General features: G+C 33.4%; 1 protein-coding gene across 1 annotated transcript; it reads right to left on the bottom strand.

Annotated features, from left to right (window-relative positions):
* Positions 1 to 434: 434 nt before the first annotated feature.
* C8H8orf88 (chromosome 8 C8orf88 homolog) lies at positions 435 to 26,956 on the bottom strand. Its single transcript, XM_011768283.3, has 6 exons — positions 26,466 to 26,956; positions 21,714 to 21,812; positions 19,934 to 20,007; positions 12,429 to 12,504; positions 2,546 to 2,652; positions 435 to 852 (listed from the first exon to the last, which is right to left on the bottom strand). Exons 2-6 carry the CDS (start codon positions 21,784 to 21,786, stop codon positions 829 to 831), a joined length of 354 nt encoding a protein of 117 aa, XP_011766585.1. The 5' UTR covers positions 21,787 to 21,812; positions 26,466 to 26,956; the 3' UTR covers positions 435 to 828.
* Positions 26,957 to 27,393: the final 437 nt, after the last annotated feature.

The raw sequence follows: 27,393 nt of genomic DNA, 5'->3' as shown, positions 1-27,393 counted from the left end.
AAATTATAGAATTAAAACTTAATGTACGTCAATTATTTTCAAATGTCCAAATTCTTTTGGAAAAAAAATATCAGTTTTACTTTGAAATTGCTCAACTTCTGCTATTCATATGGTCTGATTAGTGACATAAGTAGCAGCTGTTTTTCAACTTCAGTTTCATTCACTACCATTGTTTCCAAATTATCAATCTCTGCTATTAATTATGAATTTAAGACCATATTATTATCAAAAACCTAGAGACCAATCATATATCTGAAAAGAAATACCCATTAAAAATTCTCCCTCCTGTCATTGAGAACTATGCATTGAACATTCTGAATCATTCTAAGCCTCTGAAGAGACTGTAATGATCCATTCATGAGCTGGTATGAAATCAGTGGGAAGCAGAACAACAAAAGCAACTTTAAAAGCAACAAGAAATTATGTACCATATATACACTGTAGCAAATATTTTATATTTGAGAGTCTTTACAGCTTACATTTCCATTCCATTATTACAAGTGATGAAAAACAAAAAATTGCAAGTAGTACGCAAATTATAAATATACAGTCTTCCCACTTCACTAACCAAATTCCTACTTTCCAGTGTAACTTCCCAATTTATGCAGGAAACCTCCTGCAAGGCTGAAACTGATTAGAAAATTCTTTATAGTTTAAAATAGCTCTTTCTCATTTTTAGAGAAGTCAAATACTCAACCATCAAAATTAAGAATAAATTGAATTGTCACAGTCCATTACAGTTATTGTTGCTAGATCCACCTCATTTGCAGATGTCCAAACTATAAAATGAATAATTCTTTCTCTTCAAATTCATCTGTTCTTAAAATGCTACTTAAAACTTTGGTTGTTTTCCTGTAATATAAAAGAAAAAGTTAATTTATCAATTGATTGAATACGGTTTTTACTAATTAGTCCATCAAACCAAATACTGTGAATGTACCAGGTGTTTACAGATTTAAATGCATGTTAACACAGAAACTATTAAAGTAACTAGAACTGTCAAGTAACAAAATGGCTCATGTTTTAAAAATATATGTAATTCATTTTAAAATATATTAAATTGTATTCCAAACCTGTTGTTCTGTTTCTGTGGCACCTAGTTTTAAAAAATGTATTAATGTGTAAATCAAAAGTAAAATGAATTCTAATGTGTAAGTTTGTTTTAAAAAGTGTATGTCAAGCTTTTATTTACACAATAAAATGTTATTAAAGGTGGAAAGTCTACAAATGAAACAGTGACTATAGTTTATATAGCACTGAAGTTTAAATTTATTCTTACAGACCATGGATTACATATCCCAAAGATCTTTGAACAGGTGGAAAAGTTGAAATATCAAGTACATTTTTTCTTATTTAATATTCCTGTATGAGAAGTATTATACAAAATTTTAATTCCTGCTTTAATTAACTTTAAAAAGAATTGGCTAGAGATTTAAAGTTAGGGAGTTTAAGAAATATTAACATAAACTATGAACAACATAACGTTTTTTTAAAATTATAATTCGAGGAAAAAATACTATGAATTCCAAAGAATTAGAATACCAAAAATGGAGATAGGAGGTAGTACCATATATCTCTCATTTGAACTTTTCTCAGTATACCTATATCCTGAATCTCATATCAGAAGAGTCCTAGCTGCCTTTACCTATATAAAGGTATTTACAAAAACTCTAATAGAAAGTTAAATTCCAGTCAAATGTAAGTAGAGACCATAAAGAATGGGAATCATTTACTAAGAGCAAATGAGAGAAAAATATCATACTCAGTAATCTCATACATTATTTTATTAATCCTAACAGTCAGAGATTATCATCCTTATCAGCAACTGCAAAACTAAGGTTCAATGACGTTAAGTGACTTGTCCAAGTTTGAACTGCCAGTACACAGAATGGAGCTACAATTTGAAGCCATGTCTGATGACAAAATCCATGTCCTTTCCATGCATATCCTAAGAGATGCATGTATGTATTCATTATGTGTATTTATTTAGGTGGAATTTGATAAGGTAACAGAAAAATAAAGGGCTAAGAACAGCAAAGACATGTTAAAGAAAAATACATGAGATGATTTGTTATAATGTATAAAAAGACTAATTGAACAGAATGGATAGCCCATTAACAGATCACGCATATATTGCCACAAAGATGTCAGAGAAGTACCATTTCAATAAATATTTTTAAAATGACTGGATATCCATGTAGAAAAAGGTAAAACTTGATGCCCACTTCACATCATAGAGTAAAATTAATTCCAGGTGGCAAATATAATTTAATTGAAAAAATAAAACTTTTAGAGTATTGGATAATATTTTCATGACCTTCCAATTAAAAATATTTCTTAAACAAAATACAGCTATTCCATTCTAATTTTTAGACAGTTACTTTATAATAATTGGTTTATTATACCTTTAGATTTTTGTAGTTTTCTGAATTACCTGTATCTTATAATAAGGAAGGTTAAAAATCTAGAGGTAGAGTCTGATGAAAATGTTAAAGAAAAATATTTTTAATATAATATTACAATACAAACTTAGAAAACTACTTACTGGTTTTTGCAGTACAATGGGATGATCAGGCAGAAAGTCTGGTTTTTTTCTGCAGATGGAAACACTTGAGAGCTTCAACAGGAAATCTCTGCTGTATTTAATTCTCTCTGTAGATATTAAACATCAAATGTAATGTTATGAAATGTAGAGCTGTCTAGATCACTTTTTGGTTTATTTTTTTCTGGATGTCCTCTATTATTTTATAAAATGATGAGTAGTGTGTCTATGCAAAAGAGGAGGAGAAAAAAGCTTTGAAAAGCATCTACTGCCTCCAATTCTCCTTTTACATAGAAAGAAAACCAAGTAACCAAGGAAAAATGAAAGAAATATAATTAGGAAAATGGGGAATGCATGGCTTTTTTCATCTGGTTATTCAGGTCTAGTAAAATGATCTTCTATAAAGTATAACCACAGTAAAAACTATTAGGCAATTCAGATCCTGCCAACATGTTACTTTAATGAGCCTATCAAGTCTCAATCAATACTAAAAACTTAACACAATAAAAATAAATTCAATTCAAGAAACATTTATTGTACATCTTACTATGTATCAGGAACTGTGCTAGGTAATAATGAATAGGACCCAAGATAGGGCCCTTATCTTCAAGGAGAACAATGTTTCAAATATCTGCAGATTTCAAATCAGAAATGACTACCAGAAACGATCACCAAGACAGATTATATGCTGTCCCAGAAGGAATGGAATAATATGTTTAATGTTCTAAAAGAAAAGAACAGTAACCAAGAATTTCATGTCCAGTGGGGGGAAAAAACTGCTCAGAAATGCATGTGAAGGAAAGACATTTTCAGATAAAGTAAAATTGAAAGAATTCATCACCAGCAGATGTGATCTTCAGGAAATACTAAAGGAAGTTCTACAGGCTAAAGGGAATTATACTAGATGGAAACTTTACTGTTGAGAAATAAAGAGCAAAAGAGATGATAAATAGGTGGGTAAGTATAACAGATTCCTTTTTTTCTCTAAGTTTTGTTTTAAGAAATATGTATTACTGTTAAAGCAAAAGCAGCCACAGATAATATATAGATGAAGGATGTGGCTATGTTTCAATACATTTTTATTTATAAAAACAGGAATTGGTCTGTAAGCCATAGTTTACTGACCCCCTAAACATTACATTAAAGACTACAAATTGACAGAGTGGATTTAAAAAATAAGAAGACCCTAGTATATGTTGTCTACAAGAGACACATATTAAATATAAAGGCATGTAAGTTGAAAGTAAATGGATATAAAAAATGCAAAGACTAGGAAAAAGAAGGGTTGAATTACTATCCTATCTTCCTATCAACTAACAGGTAACAATTATCAATGTGTTGTTCCTAATACACAGTTCTGAAATACATCAAGGAAAATTTAACTTATCAGAAATTTTGGGTCTGGCTTCTTTCATGTAACATTTTTGAGGTTCATCCTTAATCTGGAACATTCTATGTAGCCAAACCATCAATCAAGTGTGAGAACAGAATAAAGATATTTTCAAATACACAAACTCAAAGAATTCACCAACCCAATACCCTTTTTTCATGAAACTCCTGGAGAATGTACTTGAGCAAAATAAGGACATAAATCAATAAAGAAGAAAACATAAAACTCAAGAAATGGAGGTAAGTGATGTCAGGTAAAACAGCCAAGTAGAGAACTCTAAAAGTCTTTCCTCCACAAAAACAAGTATGCTCATAAAAACTGTCAGAATCAACTTTCTCAGAACCCCGGACTCTAACCCAAAGCCTGTAAAAACCAGGGGAATGCTTAGTGAACAAAAAAATAGCTAAATTTGGGGAAAAAATTGTGGCATTTAACTTACCTGGGACCATCCCCCAGATAGGCCATGGCCTTGAAAACAACAGCCCTCATTACTTTTACAGGTTCCCAGAACTGGAGGGAGTAGTACAGACTTCATTCTCAAAAAATTATGATTATTTGTTTTGACCTTTCTGGTGGTTCCCTGAGGAACCATTCTGAGAAGCTTGCCTGTACTTCACACCTAACTAAGAATTCTCCTAGCATTAAAGCTGCTGCCCAAAATCCATTTGTCCAAACATTTACAGGAAAATGTATTAGTTGCTTCCACCTGAGACAAGGGATAATAATTGGAGCAAACATTAGGCATACCAAAAAGCTTGGGAGGAAAAACTGAAAAAACAAGATGCTTTGAGGAAGAAGGGCACTGAAAGAATCCCAAATATTCTTTATAGAAGCCCACACGCATGTCAAAGCTAGGCTCAGGTTCACAGAAAAACTTGAGAAGATCCTAAGCACTCACTCCTGGCTGACTTTCAGATTCCTACCAAGCAGGAAATGAAGGTGAAGGCAGAATTAAGGCAATACATCAAAATACATAGAGGCCTTATGCAAAGGCTGAAAGAGGGGCTTCTTTGTTTTTCAGTTTGGTATGGTTCTAGCCATTGAAGGAAATTATGTCAAATCACTAGCTGACCACTAAGATAACATAATAGAGACTTCCATGGTCATTCATGACAAAGAATATAGATTTTACAGTATTAGTTTGGAAAAGTCACTAAGCTAACAACAACTACTACAACAAAGAGCAACAACAAACCCAAGGGAAGAAAGAAAATCTGATTTCCAGAGCAGCCACATTATAACATTCAAAATGTCCAGTTCTCAACCACCACAACAAAAATTATAAAGCACGCAATGAATGAAGAAAGTATGGGCTCATTCATTGGAAAAAAAGAAATAGAAATTTTCACCAAGGAAGCCAAGACATTGAATTTACTTGAGAAAGACTTTCAATAAACTATTTTAAATATGCTCAAAGAGCTAAAGAAAATTATGAGAGGAGTGTCTCATTAAATAGAGAATATCTATAAAGAGATGGAACTTATAAAGAAGCCAGATAGAAATTATTGAGAAGTACAATAACAGAAGTGAAAAATTCACAAGAGGGTTTCAACAGCAGATTTGAGCAGGCAGAAGAAAGAATCAGCAAATTTAAAAGTAATTCAATTGACATTATTCAGTCTGAGGAGCAGAAAGAAAAAATAATAAAGAAAATGAACAGAGTCTAAGACACTTATGGGTTACCATCAAGCATACCAACAAATATATAATGGGAGTGCCAGGAGGAGAGAGAGAAAAAGGAGAAGAAATGGCATTTGAAGAAATCGTGGAATAACATTTCCAAAATTTAACAACAAAAAAAGAATCTATACATCTAAGAAGTTCAACAAACTACAAATAGAATGCAGACAACCCCCAACTTATGATGGTTTGACTTACAATTGTTTGACTTTATGATGATGTAAAAGCAATTCAAGGTTTCAGACTTTAAGCACTGGTGATTCTCTGACCAAAGACTCTCTGGGCCAAAGACTCTCATACCAACTTATTATATTTTCAACTTATGATGGGTTTATTGGGAAGTAATCCCACCATAAGTTAAGGAGCATCTATCTGTATACTAAAAGAGATTCTTCACACATAGATACATCGTAATCAATCTGTTAAAGTCAATGAAAATCTTGAGGTCAGAAAGACAGTAGCAATTCATCACTTTACAAGGGATTCTCTATCAGATAAACAGCTGATTTCTCATCAGAAACTATGGATGTCAGAAGTCATGGGATGACATATTTAAAGTGCTGAAATCAAAAAACGTGTCAATCAAAAAATCTATACCTGACAAAAGCTCCTTCAAAAATGAAGCAGAAATGGAGACATTCACAGATAACCAAATACTGACAGAGTTTACTGCTTGTAAACCTGTCTTACAAGAAATGCTAAAGGGAATCTTTCAGACTTAAAGGATAGTACGCGACTAAAATCCACATGAGGAAATAAAGAACACCAGTAAATGTAACTACACAGGCAAATATAAAAGTATCAATAAATTTTCAGTATGAAATTCATCCTTTTCTCCTATATGATTTAAAAGACAAGTGCATAAAAATGCATAATTATAAATCTAGGTCAATAGATGACAGAATGTGTATAAAGATGTAATTTATGACAATAACAACATAAAGGTGACTTTAGAGATCTATATAGGAGCAATGTTTCATATAACATTAGAAGTAAGTTGATATTAATTCAAACTAGTTTGTTATATATTAAATTAATACCCAACACAGCAATTAGAAACATAAAAAATATAGTAAACTAAAAGGAAATAAAAATAGTACACTAGAAAATATCTATTAAACACAAAAAACAGTAATGGAGGAATCAAGTAACAAAAAAAGACATACAGAAGACAAATAGCAAAATGGGAGGATTGAGTCCTTTTTAAATCAGTTAATTCCATTAAATGTAAATGCACTAACTTTTTCAATTATTATAAAAGGCAGAGATTGGTAGAATGAATTTTTTAAAATCATCTCATTATATTCTGTCCAAAAGAGACTCATTTTGGATCCAATGACAAAAATAAGTTGAAACTGAAAGACTGTAAAAGATATTCAATTCAAGCAGTAACCAAAAGACAGCTGAAGGGAGTATACTAATATTAGACAAAAATAGACATTAAGACAAAAATTGTTATAAGAGACAATGGACATTTATACAATGATAAAAGCATCAATTAATCAAGAAGATATAACAATTATAAGCACATGTATACCCAACAACAGAAAGAAAAACACAGAATTAAGCATAGAAATGGACATTTTAACATTAGTAACTGGAGACTACAATATTCCATGCTCAATATTGGATAGGAAAACTTAACAGAAGATCAACAAGGAAACAGAACGTGAACACTACAATCCAACTAACCTAATTACATATATACAACACTTTACCCAACAACAGCAGAATATACATTCTTCTGAAGCACACATGGAACCAGAGCACGCATGTTCCACACACATGGAACATTCTCCGGGATGAACTCATATGTTAGCCCACAAAACAGTCTCAATAAATTTAAAAAGATTCAAATCATACAAAGTATGCCCTATGACAACACTGAAATAAAACTAGAAATCAAAACCAGAAGTAAACTGGAAAATTCACCACTATGTGTAAATTAAAACACACTCTTATACAACCAATGCATCAAAGAATAAACAACAGGGGACTTAGAAAATATGTGACAAATGAAACAAAGTCACAACATATCAAAATTTATGAGATGAAGCAAAAACAGTGTTCAGAGCATAGTTTATAGCTATAAACGTCTTATTAAAAAAGAAGAAATAACTCAGTATCTAACATTACACACTAAGGAACTAGGAGAAAAGAGCAAACTAAATCAAATACTAGAAAAAATGAACTAAATAATAAAGATCAGAGTGAAGATAAATGAAATAGAGAATATAAAAAACAACAGAGAAAATCAGCAAAACCAAAAGTTGGTTATTTGAAAAGACAAAAACTAACAAACCTTTACCAAGACTGATTAGGAAAAAATGACTCAAATTACTAAAATCATAAACAACAGTGGTCTTGCATCCTGCAACTTTAATTTATTTTTATTAGCTCTAATAGTTTATGTGAATTCCCTAGGATCTTCTATATATACAGATGCTTCTCAACTTACAATGGAGTTATATCCTAATAAACCCATTTTAAGTTAAAAATAGCAAAAGATGAAAATGCATGGCTAACTAGGAGTGGCACCTTGCTGATGCTGCCCAGCATCATGAGAAAAGTACAGTTTCTACTGAACAGATATTGTTTTTGAACTATTGTAAAATCAAAAAATTATAGGTCAAACCATCCTAATTGGTGATCATCTGGGTAGGACTGTGTTCTCTGTGAATAGAGATGCTTTTACTTCATCTTTCCCAATTTAAATACCATTTATTTCTTTTTCTTGCCTAATTGCTATGGCTAGAACTTTCAACATAACATTGAATAAAAACAGTGAAAGTGGACACCCTTATCTTGTTCTTGATAGCGTGTTTTGTCAAATGCTTTTTCTTCAATTGAGATGATCATGTGCTTTCCCCTGAATCTTGTTAATGTGGTGTATTATTACTGATTTTGATATGTTGACTCACCCTTGCATTATTGAGATTAATCCCACTTGGACATGGTATTACTGATTTTGATATGTTGACTCACCCTTGCATTATTGAGATTAATCCCACTTGGACATGGTATATAATCTTTTTGCTATGTTTATAGTAAAAAGTTGTTAGTATTTTATTGAGGATTTTTGTATCTATATTTGAAGGGATATTGGCTATAGTTTTCTTTTCTTCTGATGTCTTTGGCTTTGGGTATCAGAATAATACTGGCCTCACTGGAAGTGTTACCCCTCTTCATATTTTTGGGGAATAGTTTGACGATTAGTGTTAACTGTTCTTTAAATGTTTAGTAGAATTTACTGGTGAGAAGCCATCTAGTCCCGAACTTTTCTTTGTTGCGAGGTTTTTAATTACTGATACAATCTTCTTACTTGCTACAGGTTTGCTCAGATTTTCTATTTCTTCTTGAGTTAGTTTTGGTAAATTCTGTGTTCCTAATAACTTGTATTTTATCTAGGTTATCTAGGTTTTGGCATACAACTAACTGTTCATAATAGTCTCATAATATTTTTCATTTTCATAAATTCATAGTAATGTTCCCCATGAAATAAATTTATTTTATATATGATCAATGAATAACAAAAAGATTCCATTTACAATAACATCAAAAAGAATACAGTACTTAGGAATAAATTTAACCAAGGAGGTATATGACTTGTACACCAAAAACTGGAAAATATTGCTAAAATAACTTAAAGAATACCTAAATGGGAAGATTTCTTATGTTTATGGATTGTGAGATTTAATATTGTTAAGTTGGCAATATTCCTCTCGAAGTGATCTATAGATTCAATGCTATCCCTATCAAATTTCTAATGGCCTCTTTTGCAGACATGGAAACATTGATCTTAAAATATCAAATGGAACTGCAAAGACCCCTAAATAGCCAAAACAATTTGGAAAAAGAACAAAGTTGGAAGACTTAACACTTCCCAATTTTAATAGTTACTACAAAGCTATAGTAATAAAAAAAGTGTGATACTGACGTAAGGACAGGCATATAAAACAGGAGAACAGAATTAAGAGTCCAGGAATAAACACATTAAACACATACACCTATGGTCAACTGATTTTCAACGAAGGTGCCAAGACCATTCAATGAAAAAAGAATAGCCTGTTTTACAAATTATGATGGGACAAGTGGATACACACATGACAAACAATGAAGCTGGACTTTTATTTCCCATCATATGTAAAAATTAACTCAAAATAGATTAAAGACCTAAATGCAAGAGCTAAAACTATAAAACTCTTAGAATGAAACAGGGGTAAATCTTAATGACCTTAGATTTGGCAACGACTTCTTAGATCTGACAACAAAAACATGAGCAACAAAAGGAAAAACAGTCAAAATTCATCAAAGCTAAAAAAAATTGTGCATTAAAACACACTATCAAGAGAATAACACAAGCTCCAGTAGAGAATGAAAAGACAACATATATATATATATATATATATGTTGTGTGTATATATATATATACACACACACAGTGGAAAGAGAACAGTAGCAGGAAGGAGAATAACAGATAATAGATAAGAGTCTAATATCCCGAAGTCTTGTAACTCAATAACAAAACAACTCAATAACAAACAACCCAGTTAAAATATTGTTAAACAACTTGAATAAAGGATGTATCCAAAAAACAAATAGAAATAGCCAACAAGCACACGAAAAAACAGTATCATAATCATAAGAAAATGCAAATCAAAACCATAATGAGATACCACTTGTCACCCACTAGGATTGCTTATAATAAAAAGATATAATAATACCAAGAATATTGAGAGATTGGAAACCCTAGTACCTTGCAACTAAGAATGTAAAATGGTAGAACCGCTGTGAAAAACAATTTGGCAGTTCCTTAAAATGTTAAAACACAGAACTACCAATGATCCAGCAAGTCGGCTCCTAGGTATATGCCTGAGAGAAATGAAAACAAGTGTTGAAACAAAAACTTGTATGCAAATGTCCACAGCAATATTATTCACAATAGCCAAAGAGTGAAAACAACTCAAATGTGTATCAGTTGAGAAATGGATAAACAAAATGTGGTATAATCCACACAATGGAATATTATTTAGTCATAAAAAATAAAGTATTAATAGTGCTAAAACATGATGAACCTTGAAAACCTTATGGAAAGTGATAGAAGCCAGACACAAAAGGTCACATATTGTTCACAAGAGAAAGGTAAATGTGATGGATATCTCAATCAGTCTTATTTGATCATTACACATTGTACATAGTAATCAAAATATCACATGTACCCTCAATTATTTTAATTGATATAAAATATGTACAGCTATTATATATCAATTTAAAAAAATAAATTGAAAAAAGTGACATATTGTGTGATTCCATTTATATGATATGGCCAGATAGCTAAATCCAAAGAGACAGAAATAGATTAGTGTCTACCACACGGCCTAAGTAGAGAGAAGAGAAAGTAGTAACAGCTTAATGAGTAAGAGGTTTCTCTCTAGGGTGATAAAAATGTCCTGGAATTAGTAGTGTTGTACAACATTGTGAATGTACTAAAAGCCATTTAATTGTATATTTTAAAATGGTTAAAATGGTGACTGGGTGAACTCCACTTCAATTTTTTAAAAAAGAAACCAAAGGATTATAAAGGGATATCCCAAGATAATAGCAAAGGTCCACTCCAGAAAAATAGCTGTACAGCAGTACTAAAGAACAACTAGTCCATATTGGAATAGGATTATGGAGTATTCTGAAAGGAATGTCCCATCTAAGAAAAAAAAGAACTGATATACTTGAGCATAAATAGTATACACAAGTGTGGCAGAGTTGTTGGAGCATTTTAAGAAAAGAGTTAACAATAGATAACACAGAAACATAAGGCAAACATTCACTTTAGAAAAAATGATAAATTGTATAAAAAGGGAGATATGCACCTCTTGGCTAAGCAGTTATATTTTACACAGTCACAGTAGTATAAAGAGTGAGTAACATTTTAATTGAAACTTGTTAAATAACTATGTGGTGGGGGAGATGAAAGGGTGAAGAACTGAAGGAACTGATGTGAGAGACTTAAGTTCTCATTTACCAAGATAAAACATCAATATAAAGTTTTCAAAAATTGAGAAATTTAGAAATACTTATATTTAGAAATATGTGGATAAATATTAGAAGAAAAAATTAATTGTCTCTTCATACTTCAAACTTTTAAACTACATACATTAATTGACAAAAATTTGGAAACTAAATTAAATCATTTTATTTTATTTTTAAAATAGGTAGTGTGGGAGAGACTATTGGTTCTCCCCTAGAGCAGTTCTTTCTTTTTGTTTCAGTAATAGAATTAACTGTATTGCTAAAGACTATGTTTCCCAGTCTACCCTGCCAATAGGCACAGTATGACCAAGTTCTGGCAATGTGATGTAAGTGGAAGTACTATGTGCAACTTCTGGGTCATAATCTTAAGGCAAACTTCCTTCCCCCTTTCCTCCTTCCTAATGGCTACACAGGAACATCATGGCAGGAACAGAGGCAGTTATCTTGGGACCATGAGATGGAAGTCATGTGTTGATGGCATAGTAATAAGATAAGAGAACAGTGGGAAAATAGAAACTTCACAGGGCAAAATCATTACAACAGTTCAGAATTTTACATGATACAGAAAATCTAGTAATAAACTCCTATCTTGTTTAAGCCATTGTATTCTGGTCTCTCCTTGAAAGCAGTCAAACTGGTAGCCTGACTCATATAGATAGAAATCAATCTAAAAATATATAATAAAATTTCATATAATATAGGTTTGCATCTAAGCGATACAGTAATATTAACTGTATATGAATGCTAAGACATTCAATGATAAAATTGGGAATTATGATAAAATTTTACCTTTTTTAACTGGAGACTGATGTTGCTGTTGTTCATTAAGACCTTGAGAAAAGGCTTGCATTCCATTCGTCTTACACTGTTAAACATGAAGAAAATGAACTTTTTAACTCATGTTTTAAAATTTTATATAATTAGTTTAACTACCCAAAAATATTTTCCTAATAATATACGCATTTAGTAGGAGCTAAGTAATAAGCAATCATTATAAGTCTGCTTATTTAAAATGAGCAACAAAAACATCTTTCAAAATATATTCACATATATCTACAGTTTTTTGGCATTATTATAATTATTATTGAAAAGGAATATAAAACTAAAGATGAATTTTATTGTCCTAAAGATAAATAATTCCATAGTCATTAAAAGTACTTTTTTCTTGACAAAAATGCCATTTGGAAAAAAAATTTAATAGATGAAAACAAAACATTTTTATTCACAAAAATTCTGCAAGAATACTATTTACTTTTTAAATCTCTGAAGTAAAGACTGATGTCGCTTTATAAGCCTATGGACTATTTCACCTAATGCCTTGGAAATAAGAGAAATAAGAAAAATTGATGTTATCCAATGAGACAAAGAAAATCAGAAACACTGGCAGAGTTCTATGTCTTGAAGAGAGACGCCTTAGTGCAGAGTTTTTCCAGTCTCACTTGCAAGACCATCTTTTTTATAAGATTGGCTAAGCTAATCTTGATGATATTTTAAAAATTCATTTCTACCTAAATCCTTTTCTTCTGATCCCATACTCACCAGGACATACTCAGATTCAATTTAGCTTTCCATAAATCTCCCTAGAAGTAAACAATATGCCAGTTGTACCAATAAGAGGAACCCAGAACATAAGACATAAAGATTTCTCATTATAAAATAATTGGTGTTCTGATTTTATAAATCAGTTTTACAAACTTGGTTAATACTATCTACCCCTGAGAGATTATCTCCTCTTGTGCTGACAAAAATCAGTTTGCAAACCATCCCTGAATTAAGGTAAATCTCAATGAAAGTAGGTTTCTTTGGAAACATCTATCCTTAAAAATAAATATCTGTGCTCCATCAATCATTGTATTGACAAGTTGTAAGCCATTCCTTAAATTTCTGTGAATGCTAACTACTCCCCCTAAAGGCAGTAGGACTAATTATCTAATGCTGACACAATAAAGTCTATGGAGATAATTCCACACTATTGAAACAAGAATGTCATCAGAAAAAAAAATCAAGTTTTAGTAGAGCTTTTTAAGTAGAGATAGAAAAAATGGAAAATGCCTAAGATTTGGGTTCTCCAAAGTTCTTCTAGACTGTTGTATTTAATTAACTATAAAATGGTATTCTAAAAATTAAAAAAAAGACTATTTCTTACCTCTGGAAATTTTAGCAGATGCACATTTCACTAAGTGTGTAACATCTACTTAAATGCAAGATCTAAAATCAGACTTGAAGGTAAAATTGTACTTTGTCATGTCTGTACATATTAAAAACTTAAAATACTGATTATTTCAAATAATAGCATGTAAAAAGTACACCTACAAAAAGTTTTATACAGTGATTATCTATATGTTATCTCATTTAATTATAATCCTATAAGGAATAAGGCAAGTGTTATGATCACTATGTTATAGGTAAGGAAAATCAGACCAGAAAAGTTTGGTGACCAAGCCAAAAGTACACAGATAAGAAACAGCTGAGCTAGGTTTTGAAACTCAAGGCTACTATGTAAATTTGTGAAGGGTATGCATCTAAAGGGTTATCATTCACCACATAAATGTTGTATATTTTCTAGCAGATAGCAGCAAAGTATCTTACTCAAAAAAACAAAAACAAACAAACAAACAAAAAAAACCACGTGTATTTTCTATAATTTTTCATTCCTCTTCTAATTCTTGCAAAATTGCCAAATGGGTAGTAGTGGACCTGTTAAACTCATCCATTTAACAAACACAGAGTGCCTATGACATGACAAGCACTGTGCTTTGTGTCAGGAAATACAAAGATGAACATGACATTCCAGTATCTGTTCTCAGAGACTCACAAACTAAAAGGCAGAAAAATAAAAAAGCAAATCATAATAAAATCTGAGAAGCTCTGTAATAAAGATATGCAGAAAGTACAATAAAAGAACTGAGTCAGGGTATCAAACTTGGCTTAGAAATGCCAGGAAAGGCTTTACATAGGAGATGATGCTTATATTGACTCTTGAAGGATCAGTAGGAGTTAGACTGGCAAACTAATGAAAAATTAATGTTTATGGAATAAAATAATAGCCTTGTACTGAAGAGCATAGGAAAATACAGCTAGTTCAGGAAATGGAAAAGGTTAAACAGAGGAGTAAAGCAGGATAAGCATCAAGTTTCTTACAATTTTATTCAAATCAAGTGCTCTTTGTAATGGTACAATTCCCCAATATGCATGCTCAGAAGTTCTATTTAGACTTTTTGTATTTTTTTGAGACAGTGTCTCACTCTGTCACCCAGGCTGGAGTACAGTGCCACGATCATAGGTCACTGTAACCTTAAACTCCTGAGCTCAAGTCAGCCTCCCAATTCAGCCTCCTGAGGAGCTAGGACTACAGGCATATACCACCATACCCAGCTACTTTTCAAAAGTTTTTGTAGAGACAAGATCTTGCTACATTGCCCAGGCTGGTATCAAACTCCTGGGCTCAAGTGATCCTTCCACCTCAGCCTTCCAAAGTGCTAGGACTACAAGTGTAAGCACCCCACCTGGCCCTTTTATATTCTATAGCAAGAAAGTTCCCAGCCTCTGTCACTCATCTTAAACAAATGTATACCACTGAGATCAGGAAAGAGAATAAGAAGAGACAAATGCATATCACTCTCTATTCCTGGAATGAAAAGTTAAAGTGCGAGATTTCTAGGCAACATCAAAAGACAAAAGGTAAACAGGAAAAAAATTACAATTCGTATCTTAAATAGTTTCACCTAAAAGAGCTCCCAGGAAACAATTTAAAAAAAATAAAAAAGCCTATAGAAGAGAATGGGCAAAGGACAAGAAACAGTAACACAGAGGAGAGGAAATCCAAATGACTCTGAAACAGATCAAAGTTAGCCACAAATTCTTGATACTCTTCTCATCAAGAGGTAAATTCTGTATCTCCTTCACTTAAATCTTGGCAAGATCTATGACTGCTCCTACCAATATACATTTCAGAAGTGACACAGTGCTAGTTTCCAATCCCAGATATTAAGAGGCTGGCAACTTCTATCTCCTGTCCCTTTGAACATTAGTCTTGGAACCCACATGTAGTGTTATAAGAAGCCCAAGCCACTTGGAAAGGCCATTTGTAGTTGCTCATTCCAGTTCATAGTACCAGCTGAGCTCCAAGCCAATGGCCAGTATTAACTGACAGCCATGTGAGTGAGTCATTTTCATCATCCAGTCCAGTCAAGCCTTTAGCTGTCTTAGATGCTATCTGACTTCAACTACATGACTATACTAAAGTGATATATGGCCAGCTGAGTTCAGTCATCCCAGGAGACCATGAAAGAAAACAATAAGCTGTTGTTTTAAGCCAAAATTTTCAAATACTTTGTTATAAAGAAATAATGAAAAACAGGTTAAAGAAAGTTGTTCATAAAGGAAGATAATACCAGATAGAGCCATGGATTTACACAAAGAAATAAAAAGTTTTGGAAAGTCAATAAATGAAAGTAAAATAAAATTATTTCAGTTTTTAAAGTTAAAAGATAACACAGAAAGAAAAAAACATTAGTAATGATTGTGTGTTTACAGTCCAAACAAAAGTAAAATTATCATCATAATAAGCACAAGAACGGAAGGGTGGTCTCCATAAAAAGTTACTACATCTAATAACTGAGTTTAACAAAATCACTATACAAAATCAATTATATTTCTAAACCCTAGCAACCAACCAGTAAAATTTAAAATTTACAAAAAAATACCATTTACAATACTATCAAAATATCTGAAACACTTATAAATTGTATAAATGATGTTCAAAAGCTCTATGCTGGAAAATACAAAGAATCAAGGGATATGTCAAGTTAACAGATCATAAGATGTCAATTCTTCCCATATTAATCTATAAATTCAATCAAAATGCCAATAGACTTTTTTGTAGAAAATGACAAACTCACTTAAAATTTATATGCAAATACAAAAGACCTAGAATTGTAAAGATAAATTTTAGAAACAAAGTTAGTGACCTTTCATAATCTGGTTTCAAGACTTATCATAAAGCTACAGTAGACTATAAAGTGTAATATTGATATAAAGGTAGACATAAATCAACAGAACATAACAGAGTTTTGAAATAAATCAATGCATGTGTGATATACTGGTTTTTCAAGGAACTTTTGCAGTTCAATAATAAAAAGACAACTCAAATAACAGAAATAAGCAAAAAGACATGAATAGGCACTCTACCAAAAAATTAAAATTTAAAGAAAGAAACAGGAAAAGAAAAACACAGATGTCAGAGAAGTTCATGATAAGAATCTCAATCTCACTAAACATTAAGAAAATGTTAAATACAATGAGATACCACTACTAACACACTAAAATGGCTAAAAATAAAAAGATCGACCATACTAATGTTGGCAAGGCTGTGAAGCATCTGGAGCTCCCTCATATTACTGATGAGAAGGTAAAATGGCACAACCACTTTGGAAAACATTTTATGATATAAAGCTAAACAAACTTACTATATGATCTATCAATTCCACTCCTGGGTAGTATGTGTATTTCCACACAAAGATTTGTACATGGTAGTCTATAGTAGCATTACTCATAATATCCAAAAACTAGATACAATCCAATGTTCATCAACTGATTAATAAACAAATTGTTGTATATTTACAGTAGGATATTATTCCACATTAAAAAAAAACTACTGATATATACAACATGAAAGGATCTCATAAACAGAATGCTGAGCAAAAGAACCCCAGCACCAAGGAATACACATTATATTTTTCATTTATATGAAACTCTAGAACAGTAAAAACTTCTTTTTTTACAGTGGATATATGGGGCAGGAAGAAAGAAGCAGATCAGTGGATATATGGGGCAGGAAGGAGGGCAAGGGGTTAGTGTTAAGGGTAAGTGGTAAATTACTGCAAGGGGATATAAGGACATTTTGGAGGAAGATGGAAGATTTTCATTGTGGGGTTCATTACATGGGATAAATATTTCTCAAAACTCATTGAACAAATGAGTTCACTTTACTATATGCAAACTATACCTCAATAAAGGTGGTTTGAAAATATATCAAGTATCTCTAACATAGGTTCTACTAGCGTTTGCATTATAATTGAAGCAGCAGACACAATTGTACATTTAGAAGTAATTTAACTGTATAATTTGATTTTTCTCTATAAAACTGCAATGTTAACATATTAATTTTTTACATATAAAGTAAAAGAAGGTCAATGGTTCCAAAAAGTAATGAATATTATTGTTGTATTTAATTAGGGAAATGTTAGCTGCTAGAACAAATAAAACATTTCTATGACTTATAGAAAACTCATAATAAAGCCAAAATAATTAAGACATCATGATATTGATTATACAGTGATAAAATATGATCACTAGAACAAAGAGCCCAGAAAAGATATGTGTATATGAAAAATTATTATATAATTAAGATTCCACTGATTTATAGGATAAATTATTCAATAAATTATGCTTTACAATCAGTAGCTTATAGGAGAAAATCCAGATTTCTATCTTACACCATCCAAAAAATCACCTTTAGGTAGACTACACACCTAAATATGAAAGCAAAACTTCAAAGCTTTTGGAAGAATATATAGGAAAATATCTTTTAATTTTGGAAATGGGAAGGCTTCTTAAAAGTGAAATCCCAAAGAAAAACATTGATAATATCATTATATTAATATTTAAAACTTTTAAACAAAAAATGCCACACAAAAAATGACTCTCTAACAGACCATATTCCTGGAAAAGAAAATATTTTTATGCATATAAGAAAAATAATTAGAATCCAGAACATATTTTAAAGGTATATAAATCAAAAAGAAGAAAATCCAGGAAAAATGGGATAATAATATGAATTGGCAATTCACAAAAGAAGAAATCCAAATGGTCAAACTAAACATATGAAAAGATGCTCTACTTCACAAGTAATAGAGAATTAAAAATTAAAACCAACCAAAATATATAATTTCTCATCTACTGTCTCACCCAATGTTCAAGTCTGACAATAGTAAGGTGAGGACGTAGAAAAATCAGAGCCCCTGTTCATACAAATTGCTTTGAGGAGTAATTTGGCAGCATCTAAAAGTTGAAATTAAGAACACTTAGTAATTCTACTCTAATTTTATGCCACAGAAAACTTCTCAAACATATAAAAATGAAATATATAGATGGCAGTCACAATAGCATTTATTATAATATAGAAACAAGTGCCCATCAACAGAAAATGGAAAAAAATGTTGTATAGTCCCATATATTAAAAGATTATTCTATATCAGTTCATATTTAACTGCTTTATTCATTGTAAAGTTGCCTAGTATTCCATTTACAAATATACTGATGGTTGTGCATGCATAGTCTACTCGTGGATAAGAAATAGTATCGAGAGGCCGGGCACAGTGGCTCAAGCCTGTAATCCCAACACTTTGGGAGGCCAAGGCAGGCAGATCACCTGAGGTTGGAAGTTCAAGACCAGCCTGGCCAATATGGTGAAACTCCACCTGTACTAAAAATACAAAAAAAAAAAAAAAATAGCTGGGCGTCGTGGCGGGTGCCTATAATCCCAGCTACTCAGGAGGCTGAGGCAGGAGAATCGCTTGAACCCTGGAGGCGGAGGTTGCAGTAAGTTGAGATCGTGCCATTGCACTCCAGCCTGGGCAACAAGAAAGAAACTCTGTCTCAAAAACAAAACAAAACAAAACAAAAAAGACAGAGAGAGAAAGAATTAGTATCTAGGTAAGGAACTGGTACAATGCATCTGGATAAGAAACTGGTGCAATGCTTACTTCTGATCAGAGGAAATAAGAGACCGGGACAGAGATTGGAGGGAAACTTTTCAATAAATGTCATTTTGTATATTTTGAATTTTAAACTTTGTGACTAATTTACTTAGTCAAAAAATTAAAATTTGTAATAAAATGTTAAAGCAAAGATGACAAAATCCTATTTATGTAAAACAAATAAAACAATTCTATTTGTCATAGCAAAAGTACAAACACATTCATGGAAAAAATAAACTGAGGATAGTTATCTATGGGCAGGATGGGAAGGAAATAGGACGGTAGAAGCATATATATAGGGTTTATAACTGTATGTTAAGTTTCTTTCTTTAAACTTTTTTAAAGCAAATATAGCAAAAAGTTTAGACTTAAAAATGCTGGGTGACAGATAAATGGGTGTTACATTCTTTTTAACATATGTACATAAATTTTTAAAAAGTATATAAAGCATAGTATCTGGCACACAATAACCATCTAACACACGTTACTTTCCAACCTATAATATTTCTTTTTGTTATAATTTCTAAAACTTACTCTGCTAACTCCACTTTGTATGCACTGAGTGTTGCATGGATATTCATTTTGAAAGTTGAAAGGGAACACTGCTCCTGTTAGGAGAGGAAGAAAACGATTTTATATAACTATTATTTCAATAAATAATATAATCAGCTAAAAAGCTTAAGTATCCAGGATATTCTTGGCACCATTTTGAAATGTGTTCCGATAGTTCATTTATTCAACATTCATCCAATCTTATGAAGTATCTGATGTTGTGTTAAAAGGATGGGCATACAAACATGAAAAGAGTTCAGAGATAAGAGTTCACAGTCTATTTTAAAAGACAAGCTCATATATAATGATTATAATATAATTTGATAAGCAGTAAGCTTATCGAGAGATTTAGAGAAAGTACTACGCCAAGCGGAGTGGGTTTGGGGTATCACAAAGGTTTCACAACATTAAGTAATTAAATCGGAATCTAAAAGAAAAAGTAAATGATTCCTTTAGGGATCTGAGATGGCCAGGGAGTATGTAAGTGTGTTAAGAAACACCAAAATTATTTTCTGATTTACTAGACTTTTCTGCCTAATAATCCCCTACTCTCTTGTTTGGATCTTAAGAAGGTACAACCAAATAAGATACCAGGGCTACCTGCCCACCTTGTATCCCCTTTCATTCTCATTCTTTCATGTAACAGTGTTGGAGAGAAATCAGTGAAAAATTGGATCTTCAGAGATGAAGTGGGGTGGGAGTTGCTGGAAAAAGTCTGGTCACAGAAAAGAGCTGCTGCAATGGTTTTACATTCTTTCCTTTAGGATAAAATTTGAGACTTGACCCTACACAACCACTTCCACTGCATCAGAAGTATACAGAATCAGCATTACTCAGCTATGGTACCAGAAGATTCATTAATTTCACTTATCTGACATAAGTCACAGGCATATTGAGAGCAAACATGACCAAAGTGAAGATTATCTTCCTTGAAGGATCCAATGACGGGAAAATGAACACAGGATCGAAACTGGAGCCTCTTCTACCTTTTTTGCTTCATCTGTAAACTCAATAAAATATCTGTATTTTCCCATTTCTAAGTAGTAAGTTAATTTAGCTGAATACATAGACTAAGAAAAAGTTTAAAAAGTTGTATGTGTATCACCTAAAGTAGACACAGAAGCCATTCTACCAATAAGTAATGAATACAATTAAAAGACTAATATTCCAATTTAGAAGTTAAATACTAGGTATTTCAGGAGTTTGTCCAAAAGAATATCTTCATGGGCAAAAGAAAAACATTTTAGAATGTTTAAAATAGATTTTTTGAAATTAGATCTGTTCCAGTTCAAACAGCAATAACCTCTATCAGAGTACAAGTATGACACAACTACTACAGAACCTTTAAGATTTATGCTAATTTTTTTGGCATTTGAGTATGTCGTTATTCTTTTAAAAGGTTAAACTATCTCTCCAGCATGACTGCCCTGCAGTGATCATAATCACAGGGCACAATTTTTACTGGGTGTATCACTCTGACCAGAAGCCAGAAGCCTACAAAAATGAGACATGAAAAAAACCACACACACAAAAAGTTACTTTCAGTCAAGGGTTATTCTTCCTACCTTTGTTGGTCTGGTAGACTACAGATTGGTAGGTAATTAAGAATCTTTTTCCTTCAGTAATACTTATAAACTCTTAGTTTTCATTATTTATTTAAATATCCACCTGAAACAATTGCTTTATATATTATTTAGCTTTTCAAATACTAATTAGTCATTAATACATTAATATTTAAAGAACTGTATAATCTATTACTCACCTGGGGGAGAAGTCAGATGACGAACAGGTCTTGCTGGTTGAAGCGGTTTACCAATTAATTTTTTGGTTTCCATTGTCACAAAGACCTTGAGGTTCCATACTAGAAGATGAAAAAATACATTTTTATCTTTTGGACAAAACAATCAAGATGCTTTACATATATACAAATAACCACATCTTTTTTTAAGGTGCCTATTTTACAAGTTAAAGTGGAAAATACAAACACAAAACAGCATTTAATATGCAATACTCAGACTCCTTTTATAGCATTTGTCACACTTAAACATTCTCTTTAAAACATTTTCTTTCCTTAACTTTACTGACTCTGTATTTCTTTTTGTTTTTCTTTTCTTTTGAGGCAGAATCTCACTCTGTCACCCAGGCTGGACTGCAGTGGCACAATCATAGCTCACTTCAACTTAAAGCTCCTGGGCTCAAGAGATCCTCCTGCCTTAGCCTTCCAAATAGTTGGGATTACAGGCATGAACCACCAGGCCCGGTTAATACATTTCTTTTAAAGATGGGGTCTCACTATGTTGCCCTGGCTATGTTCTTTTGGTTTGTTTCCTATTTCTTTGATTGCCTCTTCTAACTTCCTTCACTGATTCCGCTTCTTCTGTCTTTCTTCCAAATTTGGCTTTGGTCTTCTTAGCTAAAACTCATCTACGCTCATGGCTGCAACTTCCCATCTACATGATAAATACGCCCTAATTCATACTTCCAGAATCCACTTCTCTTTTAAATTCAAGTTCTATTTTTCTCATTGTCTAATAATATTTCAATTTATATATTATCACAGGTACCTCAAATTCAACATATCTAAAATCTAATTAATAACTTTAACTCCTGTATTCCTTTAAAGTCATCATCAACTCCCTTGGACCACACTTGATAAAACTGCCATCAATTTGATGGGTTAAATTAGAGCCTCTGATTCCAGTATCAGTCTTTAATTTCTGTTCATGCTACTTCCAAAATATTAACGTTATTTTCTTTCATCATATATTTGGACATTTAAGTGTTTTGTCTATAGTTTCCTCACTATCTCGGCTGTTCTTCTTCCAAATAGCTATTTATCTGTCAAGACCAAGATCAAGCTCTTGCCACTTCCTTGGAAAATATCCCCCTGGCTCAACAGGTAAGGTTAAATAAAATAGTCTACATGAAATTCTCTAATAATAAAATAATAATAGCAATAATAATAATTCTTCCTTCCTTATATTCCTCCTCCACTAGTCCCTACTGTATTTTATCAATTTTCCTAAAATATATCATAGTAAATATATTACATGTCTACTTGATTGGACTATCAGTTAGTTGAGGCCACAAAAACCAGACCTTATTTATTTTTGTATTCTAGTATCTGCAACATAGATTTATTAAATAAACTCTATAAATGTTAAGTACCTCATCACTGCAACTAAAATCTAACACCTGTATGGGAGACAAGATTTCCAAATTTTGATGCCCATCAAGACAAAGTCAAAAACAAAACTCCACTTGATTTTGCACCTGCTTATCCAGAAATAATTGTAACCATATGATATTAAGAAAATCATATGTCTAAGTGCCTGTTTCCCCAAGTATAAGATAGAGTTAGTAACCTTTTAAGTTCCCAGAAATGCTTTATCCTATTTTTAAAATATCTTTGGACATGTATAATTCAAATGTTAAAATTATAAACTTATAAACAACCTCTCAAAATTAGGAATGGTAACTAAGCACCCAAAAGTTACTATTTGGAGATAACCCAGCAAGTACTTCAAGTTAATACCAACCCAGCTTTGTAATGTGTCTGTTAACTAGTATTTCAACGTGGCAATTAACAACCTCTAAACAAAGCTAATGCTCTCTGTACTTTTTGTGCAATACAACTGGATATAACAAGATGTTAAAAAAAGTTATAAGCACAAGTAGAAAAAAAATACTTCAAATAAATAGTTATTAATATTTTCTATGTGGAAGAGTATATTTAAAATAAGGACCAAAAAGCAACCTAATATACATTGCTTTATTTGATGTTTATCCTATTTATTTTAGTTAAGACCCCAATACTATTATGTAGTAACTTTCCATCCTATTCCCAACATGAAACTAGTGAATCAGAATACAATAGAATAGAGTACTTTGGCACATACTTCGTTGTTTTTCATTGCTCAGCTGAAATTTAGTTGTAGGTTGTTAAATCTTTTCCAATTGCTGAGCAAGACAAATCCACAGTATTCAAACTAGGGATTTTCAAGAGTTAGGGATTAGGAACTCCATTATATGACGTTGCAACACAAGTAAATAAAAAATAAAGCTCTTTTGGTGCCACCTACCCTTCAATTTACAGTAGGAAAGATACAGCAATGACTCCCTGTATATAAATCCACATCAGTTAAGGAAATTAGAAAAGATGGTGTCATTCAGTACTCTGTTTAGTTTAGTTTTTTTTTTTTTAAGTAAACTATGCCTGCATGGAAACACTGACATTATAGGGCACAAGTTTGGGATTACAATGTATACTACATTCCACTATCATGTTAATTAATGAAAAACGTTAAGTATTTATAAAAGTAATTATTATTGTAAAACTGATTCACAGGATTATAATTAAGGCAGAACTCCATAAACTAAAACGTAATTCTCAGTTTAGTTAAAAATAATAGACTTAACTGCACTACAAAGTCATTATACTAAATAAATTCAGTCTTAAACTCTAATGCCTGCTTCATCCATGGAATGTAGAGATCAAAAAGTTTCCCTTGAAGCTACTGGTACTACCTAGAGTAGGCATGTATGATATCAACTATTCAAAGCACAGTTACAAAATAAACAGAATCCTGCCTACAACATTGGGTAGCAAGTAGTCAGCCAATCATAAGGTTGTAATATGTAAATTTTAAAATGTAAATGTATAGTTTTGTGGTATAAATGTTTTTTAAAGGATATTTTGATCCGATGTCTCCAAAAAACTTTCTATTAATACATGCTGAGAAATGGTTGCTGTTAGTGTTTTTCAAGTTCACATGCACTTAACAAATCATCTTTAAAGGCCAAGTTGTATGAATAGAATATTGGTAAATTAGTTATTTACAGTTGCTATTCTACATCTGGCAATACTAACTATATCTTAGGTTCCTTTTCTGTTTTAAAAAATGTACCTAAGTATGAATCTTCAGGCCTTATCAGTCCTGATATTACCAATAAACCTAGAATTGTCTAAAATACAATGGGATAATAAGCAGATATACTGACCAATTTGGCCAAAATCTTATTAATCTAATTTTTTGATTAAGAACCATTTTTAAGGTCCTACTACATACTAAATATAATTTCATTTAATTTTGAGCCATATATGAACTGTGGGAGAAAATTATTATTAGTCCTACTTTACAGATAAGAAACCTGAGGCTCAGAAAAATAAGAGACATGCCCAAGTCCACACAGCTACTAAGTGCTAGATGTTAGGATCTGACTACAAAGTTCACACCTGTATATCAAAACTTGCCTATTTGTTACATAAAAGAAAGATATCTGACTGTCCACTTATTACATGTGGACACTGCGTGTACAGATTTAAAAATTAATGTGAAAAGTAACATTTATTTATAAGGCCATGCAGAATAAACTGGTATATGCTAGAAATACCCATTTCCTCAATTTACTATTTTTCTTAGAATACTAAATAAATTAGGGAGTACTGTGCTTTCCTCACGCTACAGACGTGGTATACTGCCATACTAACCATAGGTCACAGCATATGAAACATACTATGCATTGGTTTTAGAAGCTGAGTACTATATTTAAACTCCAATATAAATTCTAGTCTTCTTTGAAAAGTACTCATGCTTCTGCCGTTGAGAAATAAGATCATATTAAGTGAAATGATGAAATGAAAAGACCATATTTGCATTTACCTTGTGTATATTTCCCATATGATAACCAGATAAAATTTCACCTCAATTTCCAACTTCAAAACATTACAAAGTTAGGATTCCTTGAAACCAAATGCTACTTGTAAGTAAGCTGCTCACACTGACAAAATGATAAAGAGAAACATACAGGAAATATCAGGGAGTAAGAAATAAACCACCTATGACTCAAGTGGTGAAAGACATTTCACGTTCCACATACCTAGTTGCACTATTAAGGACAAATTAAAACGAAAATATCAAAAACCTAGAAGCTAGGAGAGTTCCAACATATTTTCCATTTCATGCCTTCTCTTTATAACTAATTTAATTTTTTGTTTGGTCTATTTGAGGGATTTCTCAAAACAAACAAAATTTAACATTTAGATGGGCTAAAGGTGTCTGTGATTACTTTAGTATGTAACTGTCCCTTCCGTAGCTTTGACTAAAACACCAGCAATGAAAACCTTGTGCCACCGGGTGTAGGGGGGCAAATCGTCTTGAAACCCTCCCACCGCCTGGCAGCAGGTGCTGGGGCAGAGCCAAGGGGAGCTGTGTACTTAGCTCCTTTTTTGGCGATGGCTTTGGTCTCGGCCACTTGCCCCTCTATCGGACTCCCCCGACCCCTACACTTTCCTTCCCCTCATCCGACGCGCTCGCTCCCATCCCACTCTCACTTCAGGGTCCACAGGAGACTGAAGGGGCCCTCAGAGATTTCCCAACCCACCTCAGAGCTTCTCTCCCTCGCCTCAACTTTCCCGGGGGTCGGGCCTGGGAGACGGCGCCCACCCGCCTCCTCCACACCGCGGGGCCCGACTTCCGTCCCCCAGTGTCGCTCATCCTCCCCAGCCACTTACCGACTCAAGATCCACGAGGATTTCGGGGCAGCAGCGTCGCCGCGCTCAGCCCAGACGCGGAGGCCGAGCGCCCCGCTGCCCGTCGGGGAACGGCTCCTGCCGCTGGTCCGCTGGCTGACCGCGGTGGCGGCGGCGGGGGGCGGGGCGGGAGGCGGCTCCGAGGGGCACGAGGCGGGCCCAGGTCGGGCGCGGGGCGTGGCCTCGGGCGCTGAGCCTCGAGAGCCGCCGCACGCCCGCGAGGGTAGAACCGTTAAAAAGGTGGCGCGCGCTTCCCCGGGCGAGCTAGGCGCGTGGGGTTGGGGCGGCGCCACGGGGAGCAGGTTGTCGAGGTCAGGAGGCCGCGACTGAGGCGCTGCTGACAGCCTAGCCCTGGACAAGGCGCGCCCTCGTGAACGGCCTTCCGGACCCCAGACCGTGGCCCTGCTTGTGCGAAGACTAGGAGGCGCCCGGCGGGCCGCCTGCTGGGGGCTTGGCGGCGGGTTCCAGGCCGGGTCTGTGAGGGAGGCCGTCTCTGTGAGGGAGGCGTCCTCTGTGAGGGAGGCCGCCTCTGTGAGGGAGACCGCCGTCGTGCTGACGACTGAGTACACAGGACTCCTCTCCCCCGTCAGAGCTGCTGGCAGGCCCAGCTTTCCCCTTAGTCCATTTAGTGGGTGCCGGGATTTGGGTTGGCAGGGAGGAAGATGTTTGAGACATGGTTTACCTCAGACAGGGATACAGCGTTTCACACAGACTGCCAACCTGAAAGGAACAAAATGAATTAAGGCAACTGCATCCTAATCATTTCTTTTTAATCTTCACCTTCAATCCTTTTGCTCATTTTTCATTATCTTTGAGTGTCCCCAGAGGGGGGACTGTCTGCTTGTACTGAGGGATGTGGAGGTGGCAGTGCCTCACGTCCCCAAGCACAAAAAAGACAGTTGAAAATGAA

This window comes from Macaca nemestrina, chromosome 8 (assembly GCF_043159975.1).
Source record: "Macaca nemestrina isolate mMacNem1 chromosome 8, mMacNem.hap1, whole genome shotgun sequence".
NCBI classification, from domain to species: Eukaryota; Metazoa; Chordata; class Mammalia; order Primates; family Cercopithecidae; genus Macaca; species Macaca nemestrina.
This window is presented reverse-complemented; position numbering and strand designations above follow the sequence as displayed.